Genomic DNA, 18706 nt, shown 5'->3' on the forward strand with positions numbered 1-18706 from the left:
AACATCGACTCCCCAAAAAGCAAGCGTGTGCAGCATGCAGACAGGCCGAGCACCCGAGCCCCGCACTCGCACTGATAGTATGTACCATCAGCGAGGGAAAGAAAGGATAAAAACCCACCCAGTAACAGGGGGGTTAAAACTGGAGATCACAAGGGTAATGAAAAAGGGGGTCACGTAATGGCATAAAGTCACTGCCATTATTGAAGTTGGTGAAAGAAGAAAAGAAAGAAAGAAATCGAGAAAAGCTTTAAAGGACGAAAAATTCCCGAAGTCTCGTAACATACCAAAACCCTTGCGATCTCCAGTTTCAAACCCCCTGTTACCCCCTTGTTACTGGGTGGGTTTTTGTCCTTTGTTTGTTGGCTTCCCTGGTCTGGACCAAACCGGGCAGCTTGCTGTTGGAGAAGAGACCAGGCTCGCCTCCAGATTCTTCCCCTCTGATCGAGGCTGCCAGGCTGCCGTGTTGGCAAGGGACTCGACGTTGAGGCAGGAACGACCCCGCTTGACCAGAAGGTCCCCTCTCTCCAGGCTTGGTCTCCGGTCTTGGTCCCCAGTCTTGGTCCCCAGTCTTGGTCTAGAGTCTTGGCCGCACGGGTGGTGCTTCTCGCCGCCCGCCCTCATCCTTCCCGATCGGATCGATGCCAGCCCTCCCACTGCTGCGCGCCACCAATCCATGCTGTGACATGCATGTGAGCGAGGCCTGCCCGCGGCCGAGAAATGCATTCAGCCAACAAGCAGGCTGAGCAGCTCTGCGGCAAAGAAGAGTGCGGGCGCATCTGCTACACACCATGTCAGCAAGACCCCATCCCCTCCCCCAACTGACGCACCCTTGCCTGCCCTTGCCTGCGCCCAGTTTCGGACCCCTCGGCCGCGGATCTGGCCCGTCTGGAATAAAACACCTGGGGTCTGGCGTCGCCCGCCTCGTCCGAACCAACTGCACTCGCCTGTGCAAGTCGAGAGGGCCAAACAAGCCAGCTGAACCGCAAAGAAAGAACGGGAAACCGTCCCACCTGAGCACTGCCACCTGCAGGGACCGCGTCTTTCAATCCAGCCCTTGGGGTCAATCTTGGTCCAAATCACGATCGAAACCGGCTGCCAACACCGACATCAACATCGACGCCGCTGGACGGATTTGTCTTGTCTACAGCCTCTCCGCCGCAACCTTCTCTGCCTAGGCTGCTGCTCTCTTGCCTCGGTCCGCGATCACTTGGGCTAGCTCCCATTTTAGAGTGCCCTTAGCCTCCCTCCGCCTTGGCTCCCGAGTGAAGCACTCGCAACAACCGACCGCCGCCATGGGACGTGCCCCGACGAGTGGCAACTGCCACACATGCCGCATGCGCCGCGTCAAATGCGACCGCGCCCGTCCGACCTGCGAGCGCTGTATCAAGGCCGGATACGAATGCAAGGGCTACGAGACGGTCCTCCGCATCCAGAGCCACTCGGTCGTCGCCGGCGCGAAGCCCGGCACCGCCCGCCTGGCCAAGATCCAGACCGTCTCCTCCTTCCCTGCCACCGGCCCCGATGAGACACCCATGTCGTCGGCCAAGGCCAAGCGCCAGCAGCAACAGAAACAGCTGGTCCGCGCAAGGCAAGCCGCCGCCGAGCAGGCCCAGCGGCAGCGGCCCCAGAGCCAGTCCTCCGTTACCAGCAGCTCCGACAGTCGCACCCGCAGCTCCCGCACCGCCAGCTCTTCCCCGCCGCCCGAGCTGTCCCTGACCGGCTTTGTTGATGACATTGCCTTTTCCTACTTCTTCGATTCGTATGGTTGGATCAACATGCACAGCATAATGCTGCAAGACTCGGGCATCCGCAACGCTCTCTCTGACGGCAACATGGCCCACGACAGCCTGCGCGCCCTCGCCTACGGTCTGCTGGGCAAGGACCGTCACATCCAGAGCCTCCAGTCGCAGGGCGCCCGTCTGTACGGCAGCACGCTCAGTAAGCTGCGCGCCAAGCTGTCCACCCAGAGCAAGGACGAGCTCGCCTCCCTGATTAAACCAATTGCCATTATGGGCTCGTACTTGGTATGTCTGCTTTCCTGCCCTTTGTCTCCTCTCCTCCCTACCAAGCTGATTAACGTCGGAAACCCGCTTCTCTAGATCTCGGTCGAGAACGATTTGCGTTTCACCCATCACCGCGGCTTGTCTCGTATACTAGAATACTGCGGACCCGAGTACTTCCAGTCGCCTTCGCTTTTACCCGTGTTCGACTCGTGCCGCTTGACCATGGTTCGTCGTCCATGTGCCTTGCGTCCCAGTCGTACTAACTTTAGTTGCTTGATCTCTAACCTTGGGCTTTTTCTTCCAGATCTCAAACAGCATTGTCCGTCGGACACCGTCCTTCTTGGCCAATGAGGAGTGGAAGACGGTCCCTTGGGCCAAAGCGCCACATCTCAAAACCTGGACCAGCAAGCTGCTCGACCTGATGACCGAAATACCCACCGTGATCTCGGGGGTTCTCAATCTCATGGGCAATCGCATAATGTGGTACAACGCTGGCTTCCCGACTGAGCGCGCCGAGGACCCTGACGTCGTCCCGTCCCTGCAACGACGCGTCGAAGTGCTCAAGGAGAAGCTCGCAAACTGGCGCATCCAATGGGAAGCTGCCCACCCGGACCTGGCTGCCAAGGCGCTAGCCTGGGCCTTCAACCTGACCGACGATGACCAGTACCGCCCGGGCGTAATGGGCTTCGTGGGTCCCGACTTGTACGACCATTCGGTCCTCAACGGCTCCAGCATCCCACCACCGGCCTTCCTTCGGCGAGACCAGGCTACCTTTACGCTCATGCAGGAGGTGACACTGTACACGACGGTGCTGATCTGGACTGCCCGCTTGACAAAGTACCTTGCCGGCGCTGCTCTATCGCACACCAACATCGACTTTTACAACTCGGCCTTCTCTACTACTTGCACCTGCTGCACCTCCAAACTTGCCGACATGTGCGACACGGTCCCGGAATCCGACGCCGACGTCATGCACGTGAGTGTTCAGAACCCAGACATGTCGTGGAACGTCACCGCAGCCCGCATCGCTATCGCCCCTGTTAGGGTCTCGTCCTCGGACGCGAACCCCGTGACCCTCATCCCCGTATCACCCTCACCATCGCCCGAGAGGGATATTGGGCACGATAGCCCGCCCCGCAGGGAAGACCAGGAGATGGGCCCGGATCAACCTCTATATGTCAGGTCGTTGCCCCTGCTCCCATCGTCTCCACCTCAGCAGCATTTTCCCCGATCCCCGCCGCTGGAAGCCCCATCGCCCCACAATGGTCGGCAGCAGCAGCCAGAGAGACACCGCCACGACTCTGTCTTCATCGACGGCGTTGTTCAGACGTCGGAGCCGACCCTACCTACTCCTCCATCCTCGGCCACCTTCGTCGGCGGCAAGGGGGGATTTCCTCAACGCGCGGCGGCGGCGGAGCCCCAGACCCCGCTCAACTCTGTCAAGACGAACCCGCCCATGCTGCTGCCGGGCGATGTTCGCTTCATCAGCCAGCTGCGCATTCTCAGCTGGCTTACAGATTGTTTGCCCGCCAGCCGACCTCAGGTGCTCACCACCCTTGCGTCCATCGGACTTGGCCATTGTGGCCACGATGTCCGTCCCGTCGACGGTCTACCTGAAGTGGCCAATGTCGTCCGCAAGGCCTTCTCCCGCACAAACTTTGAGAACGCCGACCACGTCCTGCTGAGGAGGTACCGCTAAAGTACGGCCTACGGCAGATTGGCGCGCAAGCCCGGCCGCCATTTACTCTATCTTGATTACCGACTTGCTTTCTATATGCCCTATCATTTCTTCTTCTCTATCTTTTTCACTTTGTCTTCAATCTGATGCTGGGTCAGCGGATGGCAACGGATTTGGTTGGTACGGATTTGTTCTGACATGGGTGTCGACGACTGGGTGTGCAAAGCGTGATAGCAAAATCGGGTCTCGGGACGCAATAATTGGATAGCCGTGTTTTACTTTGATTTTCTCAGCGGGCAATTCTGGGTTTTCACTGCGATTTGGTTTTGTCCGTGTGGCTCCTTGGCTTTTCTCCTTATTTTTCTTTATTAGGCTTGGACCTCGTCGACGGCGGTGCGCTTGTTTCAAGCACCTTTTCTCTGGCGGTTCACATCCCAGTCAGTGTCTGGTCTCTCGTTTGAAGCATGTTTTCTTTGCCCTCGCCACCACACTCATTTTGCTTTCTCGTTTTGATGTGTGAAGGATGGAAATCCCGTTCTTACGGCTAAAATACGCCAGTTCTCATAAACGCCAAGTACAGGTGCAATCATTCGCTCCAACACCTCCTGGGTAGGCAGTCTCTGCCTGGTGCATACTTTTGGCCGTTTCTGTGGTGAGCTTGTATATTGCGATAGTATGTTGAAAAAGGCAAGCCGTTACTGCAAAGCTTGTTGTACGCTCGCAATGTGCACGTTCCTCTTCGTTGAGCCCAGTTAGGAGTAAAGGCGCCATATAAAAAGAGTTTTCTTCCGTCTTCTATATGCAAATGAATTCGTTTCACCCTCTCTATACCCGGCCCTCCGTCATAATTCGTGATTATCGTGTCGCCAGGCTTGGGTTCGGGTCAGCTCAGGAGATCCTTGATGTCCTCAATCCTTGCCAGCTTCTTTTCTTCGTCGCTCATCATGCCTAGCGACGTGGCACTGGGAAGCGCAGAATAGCAAAAGAGTTAGCAGAGATGTACGTGGTGGTAGCGTCTAACGAAAAGAAAGCCCAACAAACAACAAAAACAAAAACCAAAAACAACTCACATAAACTTCTTGCGGTCCTGGACCCGCAGCATCCTCTCCTCGACGCTCCCCGACACGATGAGGCGGTAGACCTTGACCTCCTGGTCCTGGCCCATGCGGTGGACGCGGTCGATGGCCTGGGCCTCGACGGCGAAGCTCCACCAGGGGTCCATCATGTAGACGCGCTTGGCGTCGACGAGGTTGAGGCCGACGCCGCCCGCGCGCAGGCTGAGCAGCAGGACCGTGAAGCGGTCCGAGGCGCGGAACTCATCGAGCACGGCCGCGCGCGCCCGCTGCGCCATGGTGCCGTCGAGGCGAAGGAACCTCACGCGCGCGCGCGCCAGCGCCGGCTCGAGGAGCGAGAGAAAGGACGTGAACTGGCTGAAGACGACAGACTTCATGCGTGGGTGCTCGCGCCGCAGCTCGCGCAAGTGCCGGATCAGCGTCACCACCTTGGTCGACGAGCTGTTGACGCCGAGCCGCTGCAGACTGATGCGCGGTGGCCCGGCCGACGGCTGCTGCTTTTGTGGTCGGAATGCATTTGGCATGTCGTCGCCATTATCGTCCTCGCATGCGTCGTACCGGACGACCTCGAATAGGTCGCGCGCATTGATGGGCTCGCGGCAGTGGACGCAGCGCGGGACCAGGTGGCGGTCCGTCTGGTGCTTGATGTAGTCGAGGGTGCACTTCTTGCAGGCCGAGTGCCAGCAGCCCGTGACCGTCTGCTCGATCATGGGCTCCTCGGCGCAGATGGGGCACTCGCTGACGGCCTCGTCGCGGATCTGCTCCATGACGTGGGCTCCAAAGGCGTTTGCGTCGGCCGGGTCGTCCGTGCTGGCCGTGAAGCGCTCGATCAGCGAGTGCAGGTCCATGTCATCGGCCAGGCCCGCCGCCGCGTCCGCCGCGGCCCCGGCCACGTCCTCGTCCGCCACGACGTCCTGGTTCCTGACCAGGATCGGGTGGCAGCACGACTGCCGGAGCCGCAGGATCTGGAGGAAGATGCTCGTGTACGCCTTCATGACGGTGCCGGCCTCGACGTTCTCCTGGAATGCGTTTCTTGCTCGCTGGATGATGTGGTCGTAGACCGCGCGCTCCTGCTCGGAAAGCTCGACGTTGACAATTTCGATCGTCTTGGGCGGAAGGGGCACCAGGCTAAAGGTGTGTTAGTTGAATCATCACGGGCCCCAAGAAGCCAACCGGGCAAGGAGACTTACAGTTCACCAGATGGGGTCCGCATCTCCTTAGTCCGCCTCATCACCAGAGGCTCCAAAACGGTTTGCACAACGTCAAGAGCGCGCATAAAGTTCTTGGACTCGAAAGGCACCGTGATGAAAGTCCTCCAGAAGGAGAAATTGCTCCATGGCTCAACACGCAGGAAGCGTACGAGACTGAACAGGTCCTCTAGCCGGTTAACGATTGGCGTTCCGGTCAGCACCCACCTATGGTCGGTGGAGAGGTCATAGCAGGCCTTGGCCGTCTTTGACTGGCGATTTTTGATGTTATGGGCCTCGTCCAGGATGACGCGGAAGAAATGGACCGAGAATAAGCCATGGTGGCCGTCTCGGTTCGAGTTCCTCGCCGCGAGCTGGCTGAACTCGGAGAGAACAACGCCGTAGCTGGTAATTAGGACGTCGGGGGCAGTTGCGGGGTTGCAGCACAAGGCCTGGAGATCGATGTTCTTTTCGCTGCCGTAGTAAAGCATCGACTTCATGGTCCCTTCTTTGGACGCCTTTTCTGTCTCGCTCTGCCACTGTGACAGCAGCGACATGGGTGCGATCACGAGCGTGGTGCAGGGTGCAGGGACAATCCTGAAGCCAGCTGACGGCATGCGTTGGAGACTGTTGATGCTCACAACATCTCCAGGTGCCCTGCGCGCCTCCAGGGCCATCTTGGACCTATGCGTGTGTATCAAGCTCAGCATCTGGATGGTCTTGCCGAGGCCCATTTCGTCGGCAAGAATACCGCCCAGGCAATGCTGTTCCTGTGCCGGGAACTCTAATGACAGCTCGCCAGAGTACGGGTTGATGTAAAAGTTGGGCTGGCCAGCCGTTTGTGGAACGTCGCGGTCGTCAAAGTCTTTCGTTGGCCACTGATACTCTTCCCACAGAGGATGCATAGAAAGCTCCCTTTCCGAGCTGCCTTCGTCTCTCTCCTTGGAAAGCATCCAATGTAGAGACTGCTTTTGGTAAGGGCGAAGCTCCATGGCGAAAGTATCCGCAGGCTCAGCTTCGGGCGTGTTAAAATCGAAAGACTGGGCCTTCTTGTACAGCGCATCGAGCTGATCCTGCTCCAGCTCCTTGCCATCCTCAGCATCCGACGATGCTGCAGATTCTTGGTTGTCGCTGTTTGGAGTCTGCTGGGCCTGCTTCTGTCTCTGTTCAGCCATCTCTGCCGCTTCGAGCAAGCCCTCGCGCGAGTCCTTGGCCGCCGTGGCGTGGGACTTGCTGGGCATCAGGTTGATCTCCTGGAAAAGACGGACAAGAGCGACTTGTCGGAGGCGAAGGTTGCGCTCCTCCTGTGACTCCTGTTCTTCAAACATGCCCGTGATGCGGTTGTCAGACACCATGAGAGTCCTCTTCTCGAAGGCCTCCTGTAGGAGGGAGCACCGGAGCTGGATGAAAACGGTGTCGTTGGTCCGCAGCCGCTCAGGGGAGTACACGCAGGTGCCCTCGAACTTGCATATGCGCTGGTCTATCAGCGTCGACACCCAGTTGGCTGTGTCCTTGGCCAGGCGCCCGATCTCAGTGCCATTCTTGTCGGTGAAGCGGACGATCACATCCACCCGCTTGGCGGCGCTGACCCGGAGCCCGACCGCGGGGGGCGCACCGAGCCTGCCGCCCCGACCTTTAGTCGGAGGCTTGGGGGGCTGGATCTTCTGTCTCTCAATCTTGACGACGTCCCCATGCTTCAAGAGATCGGTGCCGCTTCTCGTAGCCCAGCCTTCGACCCCAAAGGCCCCGACATATCGCGCGTGGAACGTCCTCCTCGGTGCCACGATGGCTGGTTGAGGCGGAGGGGCGGGATTCGGTTTCCTGCTGGCGGCCGACTGGATGGGGAGCGAGGGGCCTTTCGGCTTGAGCTTGAAGTTTTTCCATGTGCCGTCGAAGAACATGTTGACGGCTCGTTCGAGATCGGTGCCGCATTGTTGCTGAATGACCGCGAGGATCTCGGGCTTGACCTCGCTACCCACAAAGGCTTCGAAGGTCTGGCGGTCAAAACCGCTGGGTTCCTCGGGAGCTGTGGGAGGCTCGGGCTTGACATCATCCAGGGGTTTGACATTGTCTTGTGGCTCTTCTAAGGGGTCCCCGCCAGAGGTTTCGTCCAAGGAGACAGGCTTAACGTGGGGGACCGGGTTCGGGGCTATGCTATTGCCATTGTCGTCGTCCGAGCCGCTCAAGAATCGGCGCTTCTTGGCTGGAGGCTCGCCGAAATCTGAGGTCTCCATTCTCAGCGTTGATAGAGGAAGAGCTGTTCGAGGGCAGTCGACAGCGACACACTGGGAAGAGCGGGCGGGCCAGATGGACAGTCCTGAATTGATAGATTTGACACCTCCAGTTCCTGGCGCGACGACCACTAGCGACGCGTGCAGGCAGCGCTGTCAGCTGATCGCGTTTAAGTGGTGGCGGCAATTAGTGGATATGCACCCCACCCAGCGCTATTCCGACCTAGGGATTTCGTCATGGTTGTCAAAAATTGGAGATGGAGAGAAAAAAAAGACGACGGAATCTTTCAACTGGCGGGAGCAATTGGACAGCTGCCCGCTTTGATTTATTCGGGAACCTGGATCATGTATTGAAAATGGAACAGCACATTCCTTGAGTACCTTCCTTCCCCCCTGCCAGATCTGCAGCGCACAATGCTCCGCACGCGCGCAGCCAGAGCCGCCGCGCGCCCGCGCAATGCCGGCCCGGGCTCTGCCCCTCGGCGCCGGGGCATGGCCACCGACGCGGATGTGGACAAGGCGCGCGCCTACTGCCAGGCCCAGCTCCGCGCCGGCGACTACGACTCCCACCTGATCCGGCGGTTCGTGCCGCCGCCGTCCCGGGACGCGTACGACGCCCTGCGGGCGCTCAACCTCGAGCTCGCGCGCCTGCCCGAGACGGTGTCGACGCCGCTGCTCGGCCGCATGCGCACCCAGTTTTGGCGCGACAGCGTCAACGCCACCTTTGCCGGCCGCCCGCCGCGCGAGCCCATCTGCATCCTGCTGCACCGCGCCCTGTCGGACCTGTCGTCCCGCGGGACCACCACCGGCGGCGGCGGGGTGGTGGCCCCGTCGACGTCGTCCATGAAGTTCTGGGTCCAGCGCCTGATCAGCACGCGCGAGCTGCACATGGACAACCGGCCCTTCGCCTCGCTGGCCGCGCTCGAGGAGTATGCCGAGCACACGTACGCGACGCTAACGTACGCCGTCCTGGCCGCCGCCCCGCTGCGCTCCCTGCACCTCGACCACCTGGCCAGCCACATCGGCAAGGCCTGCGGCATCGTCGCCGTCCTGCGCGGCATCCCCATCCTCGCCGCGCCCCGCGCGCCCGTCCAGACCCCCATGGGAGGCGGCAGCAGCAGCAGCAGCGGTCAGCAGCAGGCGCTGCTGCTGCCGCTGGACGTCATGGCGCGCGCGGGCGTGCGCGAGGAGGACGTGTTCCGCAAGGGCCCGCAGGCGCCGGGTCTGCAGGACGCCGTCTTTGAGGTGGCGACGCGCGCAAACGATCACCTCATCACGGCCCGCGAGATGCTCAAGAACCTGCGGGCCGGCAGGGACGCCGGCCACGACTACGAGCACGAGGGTGAGGCCGAGCACGTCTACGAGAGCCGGGAGGGGTCGCGCCCCCAGCAGCCGGGGGGCGTCACCGCCGCCGCCGCCGCCGCCGACGAGCAGGTCGCGGCGGATCTCCGGCGGGGCTTCGGCGCGCTGCTGGAGGCGGTGCCGGCGGCCGACTTCCTGCAGCGCCTGGAGAAGCAAAACTTTGACCCGTTCAAGGTTGGGCCGAGCTGGAAGCTGCCTTGGAGCATCTGGAGGGCGCTACAGAAGCAGCAAATATGAGGCTTTGCCATGCTTGGCTCTCCGTCTCTGGACGGTATTTTTGTGCCATCAAATGCTGGAATAATTCGAACGGACCGTGCAAATAAAATAGGATGAAGGTACTTAGCAGGGATACCGGGCCATGTCTAGGAGTAATCCCTGGCTCAATTGGTACCTTCTCCCAAATTCCTCCGATGTCCTGGATTGGTGTTGGTTTAGTTACTGGTGTTTTCCTGTCCCCGTTACACGCACTGGATCGTCCGGTCGAATTATTCCAGCATTTGATGGTAAAATAGTGCCTCACGTATACCCACAGAACCCTGCTCCGTCTGGACCGGGCTCTTTGTTCTCGGTCAGTGCTCTGGCTGTCCCATGCTCTTTTGCCGTCCCTCCACCCTCCAGCCAATTCGATGTCCAAGACTTTCCCCAAAGGCACCAGGCGCCAAGATCAGGGCCTGGAAGCTTATTGAACACAGTGCATGCCTGCAAGCGGATGCGGGGTTTAATGCGATCAGTTTGGATGAAAGCAGGCCGGATTCGCTCAGCCGAAAAAAGGTCGGGCTCGGAGGACAAGCATGATCGTCTGAAGCTGTGACTTTGGTCATTTCCATGAAAGACATCCCAGCGCCAAGAACGCTTGTTGGTCTCGGCGCCCCAGGACATGCGAGAAGCACAAGGCGGATACGAAAGGAGCACATTTGCAAATGGGCTGGCAGAGAATGGGACATTTCATCAGAGTGGCATTATTTCAAAGATTTAGATGTGAACCATTTTGGCTCTCCCACGGTTCCTTCCCGAAGCGCCCACTCTCGGCAAGCTTTGCCATGCCTGTACTGTTCCCTCGGCCGCCCCCGTGGCCCATACTACCACCGACGTCTTGCGGAATCATCACTGTTAGAGAAAAAAAAAAAGATCAAAGTAGAGAGGGGGTATATGGCGATATAAAATAATTCTCATAAATGATGTGCAACTCCCGTCCCCCAGATATCCTGGCCGGGGTACGTGCCGTTCGATACGCCAAATAGACTATGAAATAAATGTGACAAGTAGCTTTTAGGATTAAAGGGGTGGTTGTTTTGTTTTCGTCAACGGTCGTCATTTTCGTCATAACTCTCCAAGAGGAGCGGCAGGCCGTCATGGAAACTCGGGCCTGGGCCCGTCCAGGACGGGGCTCGCGACAGGGCTCGGCGACCACCTCGGCGGGGCGTCTGCCTCGGTGAGCATGGGGAACTCAAACTCCTCGAGGGTGCCGTGGCCGACGAGGCCGCCGGCGTAGGCGGGCGGGCTGGGCGGGACGTCCTGGTAGACGGGGGGCGCCTCGTTGTCCCACGAGATGCCGAGGCCGCCGCGCTCGGTGACGAGGGTAGCAAAGTGCATGCGCAGGATGCGGCCGACGCCCGTCTGGGTCACCAGCGAGGGGCGGCCGGCGGGGGCCCACTCCTGCGACACCACCATCTCGACCATGAGCTGGTGCGTCACCTCGGAGCCGTCGGCGCTCCTGCCGTCGCACGCGTGCCGGTGCTTGTCCTTGGGGCCGCCCTCGGGGCCGAGGCCAAAGTTCTTGCCGACGCCGTACTCGAGCTCCAGGTCGACCGAGGCGTCCTCGGTCGAGTCGTAGTTGCTCTTCCAGCCGCTGAACAGCGTCTTCTCGCCGATGACGCGCATGTCGTTCCTCTGGAAGCCCTTTTTCGGCTGCGGGCCGCCCGCCGCCGCCGCCGCCGCGTCGAACTCCCTGGGCGCGTGCTTCTCGCACGCGGGCGCGACCGTCTTGGCCTTCTCCTCTATGCGCCACGTGAGCTTCTTGAGTTTCCAGAACTCGACGGTGCCGTTCTTCTCGTTGGGGCGGGCGATGCCGTCCAGGCGCAGCGCCAGGGTGTTGGCGCCCGTCGGGTGGATGACCTGGGGGAAGTGCACGCTGGCCTTGATGTTTGTCGGCGGGAAGACGCGCAGGGAGTGGTGCGGGGTCTCGTGCGTGGGCAGCGAGCGCTTGACCTCGAACACCTTGTCCAGCTTCATGGAGGGGCCGTGGCCCGCCTTGGGGACGACCTCGGCCTTGAACTCGTAGGATATGCTCATCAGCGGGTTGTCGAGCGTGGCAGGGAGGTGGCCGCCGAGCAGGACCGAAAAGGGGAACTGGTGCATCCCTAGGGTGGGGCGAAGGCGTGTTAGCAGCGGGGTCCACCCGAGATCCAACGAGACACCTGACCTCCGGAGAAAGCAGATCCAAGTGGTGTCAGGAGAAAACTCACCCTTGGTCATGGCCAATGGGGCCTTGAGGAAGTACCATGACTGCAGCTCCGTGTACTGGTGGGTGCAGTCGTGGCAATGCGGGGTGAAGGGCTTCTTCTGGGTGACATGGATGCTGAGCGTGGCGTTGAAGGATTCCAGGGGCAGGCCGTCCTCCTTGACCTGCAGCAGCAGCTGGCCCGAGACCAGGGCGCCCGTGCTGGTCTCCACGTCGCCGTGGAAGACGATGGGCGGAGACTCAACCACGAGATCCAGTGAGGCGCCATGGCTCGACGGCGCTTCCTTGCTGCCCCTGCCGAGGTGACCGAATCCGGGGAAGGACAGCCTGTGGTGGTGGTGGGTCTCGGCGGGCGAGTCGTGCCTGTCGGGCGTCATCTTGGCGGCGGATGCGTGCGACTCGTCCGCGCCGTCCTCTGTTGTCGAGGACTCATACGAAAACACGCGCTCTGAGCTCCTCGACGGCCTGCTGCTGGGCGACTTCTGCCTCCTCGGCTGTGTTGTGCCGTTTTTGTCCGAGCTCTTCTTGAAGATCTGGCTCTCGAGCGTGCTTGTCGAGGCTCGTAGGAAATTTGCTACTCTGTGTGGCATTTTCTGTTGTTGGCTGTTCTGCTCCGTCGTTGCGGCGTCGTTCCGACTACCTCCCTCGTGGTGTCTCACCACTTTGTGTGGGTGCCCGCCTTGATCCAGGGCGTGGCAGCCGATGCGACGTGATCTCGGGATCGAGGCAGAGCAGGCCGGGGGTGTAGCGGCGCAGCGCTTGTGGGTGTCAGGCTATGAAGCCGTGCGCGGGGTCGGGGTTTGAACTGGGGTGCTGCCAGAAAGTTTCGGCTGGTCTTGTGATGTGGTGCGAGTAGCGCCACTGATGATGTACTGCAGCACAATTCCCTGCCAGCCCTGTTTGGGAGGTGGTGTGTGGGGAACAAAGGGAGCACAGCCGTAGCACGGAGCGCTGTGCCCTGGTTTCCTGGAATGCGCTTCTCCGGCTGGGCGGCCTGGCGAGAAGCAGTCGGGGCGTTGATGGTGGTGCTCGACTGGGAGCTTTTGGGCACCGCGCAAGCTGGTTTCGAGAAGCTTGCGATGGCGCCTGTTTTATTCGCGGGCGAGAAAGAGTTCGAGCCGGCGTCGGTGGAGCGTCGGCTTTCGGCTTGGTGGAGTGATAGACCTTGACACGGCTTGACAGCTGAGTGATCCAAGGTCGAACTCTGTGGTGCTCGGCTGGAGTTGTTAGGCTGCGTGCCAAACTTGTGAGTCGATCTGGTGTAAGTCGGCGACTCGAACGAACTATGGCTTTGAGGCGTTTTGTGTGTGTAGTGGTGGCTGTCCAAGGGACTGCTCGCTTGCGTCTCTGTAAGTAAGAGAATCTCTGGTTTACAATGGTTCAGGAACCTGGTGTCAAGGACTCAAGCGCATTCCTATCCGAGGCGACGGAGCGACGCCACTTCCATATATGTAGAGCTCTCCAGATTTACAATTTTCTTTGCCTCCTCGTGGTCCATGCGGTTCCTCCCACCGTCGTTTTCTATGACAAACAATTACTTGATGACTTGGGGGGGACGCACATCATCCAGCACCGTGGCCCGCTAAAAGAATTGTGTGTTCAGCGGCACGCACGCCCGGCCGTTTGCGGCTGGGCATGGGGTGGGCTCGGTGCTGGTTCACTGGGTGAGGCTGCGCCCTGCGTTGGTGAGTTTCAGGGCCCAGGGGTGTGTGCGGTGCGGGGATGACGAGCAAATTGAAGACGCCCAGGCTGGAGACGGAAAAAAAATTAAAAAATTCTGGGTCCTCCCGGCAGCACTGACGCCGCCAGCTCCTCCAAAACGCAGTCGGTCTGGCCCTTTTCAGCGCTGGCTGGGAGCATCCCGGCGGTCGGCGTTGGCCGTTAGAAAAATGAAGCATCAATCGAATGAAAAGCAACCAAAAGAGGCAATTCCTGCTACTCCCTCCCTCAGCCATCCCAGCGCAACACCCAGCAGCACCTGCCGTACAGGCTGCACCGCCATCAAATACAAGTTTTGCGGAGGAGAGCGTGTGCGCGCGGAGAATCGAAAGGGCAGATCGGACCATAACGCGGGTTGCCCAAGTCAGGAGGAGCGCAAGAATCGCGCCAGGCGGCGGCTGCCATCGTTCGTGATTTTCAATTGCGTCACGAGGGCGGCTGTGGGTCAGCTGGTCCGGGCCTGGAACGCAACTGGGATTGAACCGAATTGAAGTTTTCACGGCTCCACCATCTGGGACTGGGTGGGCACTGTGGATTCTAAGCTGGTCGGGCATGGAAGCCTCTCTGCCGGGCGGGCGTGTACCGTTGGTTGGCCTCCATGCACGCTCTCCACCCTCGTACCTGGCACTCAATGGATGCCAGTGTAAGCCTGTCCGAGCCGTCAATGCTGGCTGGCTGCCCGGGTTCCTCCATCTGCTTTGGGTGTCTTCCGGAGCTGCGCCTGGTGAGCAGATGGGCAAATGAGCACGGAATGGAATGGGGCCATCAGCAATGCGATGAGCGGTCTGCATGCACACATCAACCGAGGCGTCCATGGCCTTTGTCAGGCACCCCCTTGGGGGTATTTCGGTAGTCCGTCGTGCTTCACTCGGGTTGGGTACCTGGGTACCTGGGTACCTACCGGGCTTGCCTATCCAGATTGCTCCAGCATGATGCTGTTGGGTTGGGAAATGCCCCCCTCCTTCGAATACTCTCAGTGCAGATGTCATGTCTTCATGCCTTACTGTTCAAAAGTGCTTTGCTCATCAGGTTTCCAGCCCCGCCTCACTCAGCCGCTGTATGTATCAAGCCGACAAACTCTCGGGGAAGATGCTGCACGAGCCGTGTCCGGCATGTTCAGCCGTTAGAGTTACGCTTTAATTAGCCTCGCGCTATAGGTACCTTCCCCGCATTTAGACCTGTCTATGCAAGCCACATCCTGCAAGCCGTGAGCTGGACGGTTAGATCTCTGAGGGTCGGGTCTGCGACGTGTTCGTTGATATTCGGGAAATGGTGCACAAGTACCTGCGATTCGCATAATGTGTGTTGCACTATTTAGGTACCCATTGGACTAAAATGGCGCGATATTAAGTTCTGGTTCCCGAGGTCAGAACACCAGCCGGTAGATGGATCGGATGGAGATCAAAAGTGGTCTGACTGCCCACCCGGAAGAAGCTTGTTTGCAGAGCTCGCACCAAGAGGCTGAGCTGGCGCTCAGGGTAGTTGACGTTATGTAATGGCAACAAACCCATGCACCCGCAGCCAACCGACTCGCCCACGAGCGAGCGTGCGCAAAAAGCCCGGGCCAATAGGTGCAAGCAACAAAGAGCAACTGTTAGCAACTGGTCGCGCCATCCGAGTCGTTGGCAGTGTGTGTCACCTGTGATCGCCAAGCACGCCAGATCTGGCCGCAGCTAGCTGTGCCGTGTGTGTGCTAGCCAGGCAGGCCGGGCTTGGCCCAACTGGCATGATGGGTTGTGATTCAGCATTGCGTTGTCCAAGCTTGCTCCCAGGAGCCCTTTGCAGTTTGTTCGAAGAAAAGATAGTTATGACTATAATAATGATCCATGGCCAAGTCCAAACCCCGCCCTCACAACTGCCATCACCAGCCACACACCACCTACTGGCAATGTTTTACCTACGTTTTACTCGATATGACACCGCCAAGCTGCACGAACCATTGTAGCGAGGTGCAAATTTTCGCATCTTGTTTTTCTCGGTCCCATCCTCCGGGATTTCTCACAACTCCCCTTGCCTCTGTGGCCGGCGTCATTCCTAGTGGATAATGCGTCACACTTGCAGTTTATTTTTTCTCTTCGAGTCCATTCTAGGCCCAAATGCCCCACACAGTACCAAGTCCTTCCCTTTTCGACTCGGCGCCGCCCTGGTCGAGAACCCCTCCTAGCCCGATCGCCAGGCACCGTCTCCATTTGCATCCACTCCAAACGCGCCCACGGGAATTGGAAAAAGGGGAAAGGAGAAAAGGTTTTCCAGCGGAAGCCACCGAGTGTCGTTTCCGGACGGCTCTGGGCCGGCAGCCGGCGAAACAACGTAACGGAAACTAGGGGTGCTAAAACCATCCCGTTCTAGACCTAGACCCATCAAATTGGCGGGCCGAGAAAAACCTAACAACCGCAAAAGTCCCGGTGGAAACACAACAACCAACCACCTGGATGTGTCGGAGGCTGGGTGACATTTACTCGAGTGCTTTCTTTTGGGCAACCTCCCGCAAGATCCAGTGACTGCTCCTGCTCTTTGCTATGTATGTCTGCGTGAGAGCTACAACGCACATGTCTAGGTCAAGAGTTTGCCCATGAGAAATGTTTCTCTAACCAGTGATGATGCTGTGTAGTATGCTCTCCCTGCGCACTCGAGGCTTGATGAACAGATAAAATCAGTCTTGAGCTTGCTGTGTTATTCTCCTACCTGATACCGTTCCAGATCGCGCAAAGGAATTCCAAGCCTCTGGCGCCTATATGACGGTCTACAACCGCCTCAACGGCGTGCATACCCGTATCCGCGCAAGAGAAGAGCTCTCGGCCAGCAGCCTCAGCCCGCGCTGCCCGTACATCCCCGGACTCGGCCTAACAACACCGTCCAGAATCCTTCGCCAGCCGAGTAAGCTCTTGTTCTTGCTAACCTTGATCAGATAATGGAAGATGCCGTTGGTCGAGCCCGTTTCCGCCAGCCCGGTTACGGACTCCGGTATCTTGATATCGGTTGGGTATCCGTCGTTCCTCTTGCCATTTACCACACTCGCCCCTCTTTTCTTGCCCGCGTCCTGCAGCGCAACTGCCTTTTTGATCGCATCCGTGATAATCTTAGCGGAGACCTTCACGTCTATCAAATGTGTGAGTAAATTTATTAGCGAGGCCAAAACGAGATAGGAAAGGAAATAGGATAGGAAATTTGCAATGTTTGGACATACCTTTTTTTAGAGTTCTTAACAGAAACCGTCCATCCAAAGGGGGGGACTCCTTTCACGACTACATTTCGGGCGTTTAAACGTGATGCCTCCGTCTGTGTGTCGGTGGGGCGTGTGGTGACTCTCAAAGCGAATGCAGCTACAGCTAGCAGCTGTCCGAGCCCCGAAAACTTCGTGCTGTCGATGGGAAAAGGAAGGAGGGAAAAGGAAAGGGATGATGGCTTAGAGAATAGTAAAAGGTGGACGGTTGGAATCTGGTAATGATTGATCTGTTGGATTAGTAGGTTGAGCTTGGAACAACTTTGTGAAATACTTTTCCGAGGCTAGAAGGCGAGCGAATATAAACGGCGTCGTGCTTTGGAACAGCGTATTCCATCGTGGGTGCCTGGCGTTACGATATTACCCCTATCTAGCAAGCATACAAGCTCCTCCATCGTTGTTTGGTCTTTATGCGTGATTACTGCCAGAAAAATTACTACTCTGTCAAGTGAGGCAGAGCAACTCCATGATCGGTCGATTTTGCGGCTGACAATAGGAGATTAAGTCCGCCGATCAAGGGACAAGAAATGGCAGGCTCTCCGGCGAGGCTGGTGCTGCGACGGACCTGGCCGCATGGTCCTGCAGAAAGATGGCAACATGGATAGTAAGCGGCTGGCTGCATGAAGGAGCCAAGATGTCACCTCCATTACCGAATGGGGTTCGCCTTCAAATACCCCTCTCTTGCGCCGCGTCGTTTCCTCAATTCCCAGTACCAAGCTCGGGAACAAAAAGCCGAAAAGGGAACACAAACCAGCCGAATGGAAAATAGCATCAATCACCCCAGCAGCGTCACCCAAAAATGGCGGACGCGATCAACAACTTCTTTGACAAGGCCATCAGCAAGCGCGGCCAAGCAAGCAACAGCGACGACCAGGGAGACGACGACGCCTAGGATAGCAGACCGACAGAGGCCCAAGTCGAGGCGCTGCGCCACTACCTCGTCGGCGCCCGGCCCGACCCCAGTGCCGACCAAGTGGCCCATGTCCTTTCTCGCCCGTCCTACGAGCCCGGCCTCGACCTCGACCGCGTCACATCCGAGGTCGTCGCTGTCTGGTATCTCTTGAACCACATCGCCTGGGACCTGGAGGCCGCCCATCCGAAGCTCGTCGAGCTGATCCCTCACCTCCTCAACTAGGGAACGGTCCCGGACCCCGAGGACGACGACCCGGAGGAAGGCGAAAGCTGGAAGGAAGGGCTCGAGGACCACCTGAGGATCGAACTGGTCGATGGTAAGGTTTTCTTCTTCTTCTCATTGGCATCCAAGGCAACTGAAGCATAAAAAAGTCACAAAAAAAAAGCAAACTGATATTCTCCGTGTATCCAACAGCCTTTGTGGGAGGGACAAGCGGCTAGCTAGCCGAGCCGTCGACCCGGTTTGCCAACGTCTCGGCCCGGGCGGCGCGACTGTACGCGGCCGGGCACGAAAACGTCCAGGGTGCTCTGGCGTTGGTTGGCTGCCACACCCCCAAGGTGCTCGACAAGCCGGATCCGGACCCCGTCTACCGCTCAGCCATCACGCACTTCTTCTCGCTCGGGGGCGCTCCCTAGGTTCTCGAGACTTGCCACAAGGGATGGAAGATTCTGGGAGGGGAAGACGACGAGAGGTACTCGATGGATCGCTGGGAGAGGTGGATGCAGAGGTGGGAGGAGCTGGCGAAGCAGCAGCAGCAGCAGCAAGGGCACCCGACTGCCGACGAGGCACTGGCCGCCTTGGAGGGCATGAGGGCTGCGGTGCGAGGCGAGAAATAAGTCGGATTCACACGGGCAGC

General features: G+C 58.8%; 6 protein-coding genes across 6 annotated transcripts; 4 read left to right on the forward strand and 2 right to left on the reverse strand.

Moving 5' to 3' along the window:
* Positions 1–80: 80 nt before the first annotated feature.
* Positions 81–4502, forward strand: GGTG_01150 (hypothetical protein). Its single transcript, XM_009218911.1, has 3 exons — positions 81–2024; positions 2100–2228; positions 2308–4502. Exons 1-3 carry the CDS (start codon positions 1293–1295, stop codon positions 3700–3702), a joined length of 2256 nt encoding a protein of 751 aa, XP_009217175.1. The 5' UTR covers positions 81–1292; the 3' UTR covers positions 3703–4502.
* On the reverse strand, positions 4018–8326 carry GGTG_01151 (DNA repair protein RAD5). Its single transcript, XM_009218912.1, has 3 exons — positions 5945–8326; positions 4752–5882; positions 4018–4643 (listed from the first exon to the last, which is right to left on the reverse strand). Exons 1-3 carry the CDS (start codon positions 8173–8175, stop codon positions 4565–4567), a joined length of 3441 nt encoding a protein of 1146 aa, XP_009217176.1. The 5' UTR covers positions 8176–8326; the 3' UTR covers positions 4018–4564.
* Positions 8327–8415: 89 nt separating this feature from the next.
* Positions 8416–10797, forward strand: GGTG_01152 (hypothetical protein). The gene has a single exon (XM_009218913.1). The coding sequence runs from the start codon at positions 8587–8589 to the stop codon at positions 9769–9771; it is 1185 nt and encodes a 394-aa protein (XP_009217177.1). The 5' UTR covers positions 8416–8586; the 3' UTR covers positions 9772–10797.
* GGTG_01153 (arrestin) lies at positions 10482–13492 on the reverse strand. The gene is made up of 2 exons (XM_009218914.1): positions 12000–13492; positions 10482–11894 (listed from the first exon to the last, which is right to left on the reverse strand). The coding sequence occupies exons 1-2, from the start codon at positions 12583–12585 to the stop codon at positions 10885–10887; spliced, it is 1596 nt and encodes a 531-aa protein (XP_009217178.1). The 5' UTR covers positions 12586–13492; the 3' UTR covers positions 10482–10884.
* Positions 12910–14116, forward strand: GGTG_01154 (hypothetical protein). Its single transcript, XM_009218915.1, has 3 exons — positions 12910–13118; positions 13599–13680; positions 13821–14116. The coding sequence occupies exons 1-3, from the start codon at positions 12967–12969 to the stop codon at positions 13878–13880; spliced, it is 294 nt and encodes a 97-aa protein (XP_009217179.1). The 5' UTR covers positions 12910–12966; the 3' UTR covers positions 13881–14116.
* A 2333-nt stretch (positions 14117–16449) lies between these two features.
* Positions 16450–18686, forward strand: GGTG_01155 (hypothetical protein; the record flags this gene model as incomplete). Its single annotated transcript, XM_009218916.1, has 7 exons — positions 16450–16591; positions 16799–16824; positions 17437–17541; positions 17830–17979; positions 18073–18166; positions 18295–18434; positions 18486–18686. The coding sequence occupies 7 exons, from the start codon at positions 16450–16452 to the stop codon at positions 18684–18686; spliced, it is 858 nt and encodes a 285-aa protein (XP_009217180.1).
* Between the last annotated feature and the right edge of the window lie 20 nt (positions 18687–18706).

This window comes from Gaeumannomyces tritici (genome assembly GCF_000145635.1).
Source record: "Gaeumannomyces tritici R3-111a-1 unplaced genomic scaffold supercont2.1, whole genome shotgun sequence".
Taxonomy (NCBI): domain Eukaryota; kingdom Fungi; phylum Ascomycota; class Sordariomycetes; order Magnaporthales; family Magnaporthaceae; genus Gaeumannomyces; species Gaeumannomyces tritici.

What these genes read in the sequence shown, in the direction of transcription:
- GGTG_01150 (XM_009218911.1), top strand. Translation starts at nt 1,293, where the DNA reads ATGGGACGTGCCCCGACGAGTGGCAACTGCCACACATGCCGCATGCGC. An exon ending in CCATTATGGGCTCGTACTTG is followed by an intron (nt 2,025 to 2,099) that starts GTATGTCTGCTT and finishes CCGCTTCTCTAG; the next exon opens with ATCTCGGTCGAGAACGATTT. An exon ending in ACTCGTGCCGCTTGACCATG is followed by an intron (nt 2,229 to 2,307) that starts GTTCGTCGTCCA and finishes TTTTTCTTCCAG; the next exon opens with ATCTCAAACAGCATTGTCCG.
- GGTG_01151 (XM_009218912.1), bottom strand. Translation starts at nt 8,175, where the DNA reads ATGGAGACCTCAGATTTCGGCGAGCCTCCAGCCAAGAAGCGCCGATTC. An exon ending in CGGACCCCATCTGGTGAACT is followed by an intron (nt 5,883 to 5,944) that starts GTAAGTCTCCTT and finishes ACACACCTTTAG; the next exon opens with CCTGGTGCCCCTTCCGCCCA. An exon ending in CAGGACCGCAAGAAGTTTAT is followed by an intron (nt 4,644 to 4,751) that starts GTGAGTTGTTTT and finishes TGCGCTTCCCAG; the next exon opens with TGCCACGTCGCTAGGCATGA.
- GGTG_01152 (XM_009218913.1), top strand. Translation starts at nt 8,587, where the DNA reads ATGCTCCGCACGCGCGCAGCCAGAGCCGCCGCGCGCCCGCGCAATGCC.
- GGTG_01153 (XM_009218914.1), bottom strand. Translation starts at nt 12,585, where the DNA reads ATGCCACACAGAGTAGCAAATTTCCTACGAGCCTCGACAAGCACGCTC. An exon ending in CCCATTGGCCATGACCAAGG is followed by an intron (nt 11,895 to 11,999) that starts GTGAGTTTTCTC and finishes GCCCCACCCTAG; the next exon opens with GGATGCACCAGTTCCCCTTT.
- GGTG_01154 (XM_009218915.1), top strand. Translation starts at nt 12,967, where the DNA reads ATGCGCTTCTCCGGCTGGGCGGCCTGGCGAGAAGCAGTCGGGGCGTTG. An exon ending in GAGAAAGAGTTCGAGCCGGC is followed by an intron (nt 13,119 to 13,598) that starts GTCGGTGGAGCG and finishes TTGTGTGTTCAG; the next exon opens with CGGCACGCACGCCCGGCCGT. An exon ending in TGAGGCTGCGCCCTGCGTTG is followed by an intron (nt 13,681 to 13,820) that starts GTGAGTTTCAGG and finishes TCCAAAACGCAG; the next exon opens with TCGGTCTGGCCCTTTTCAGC.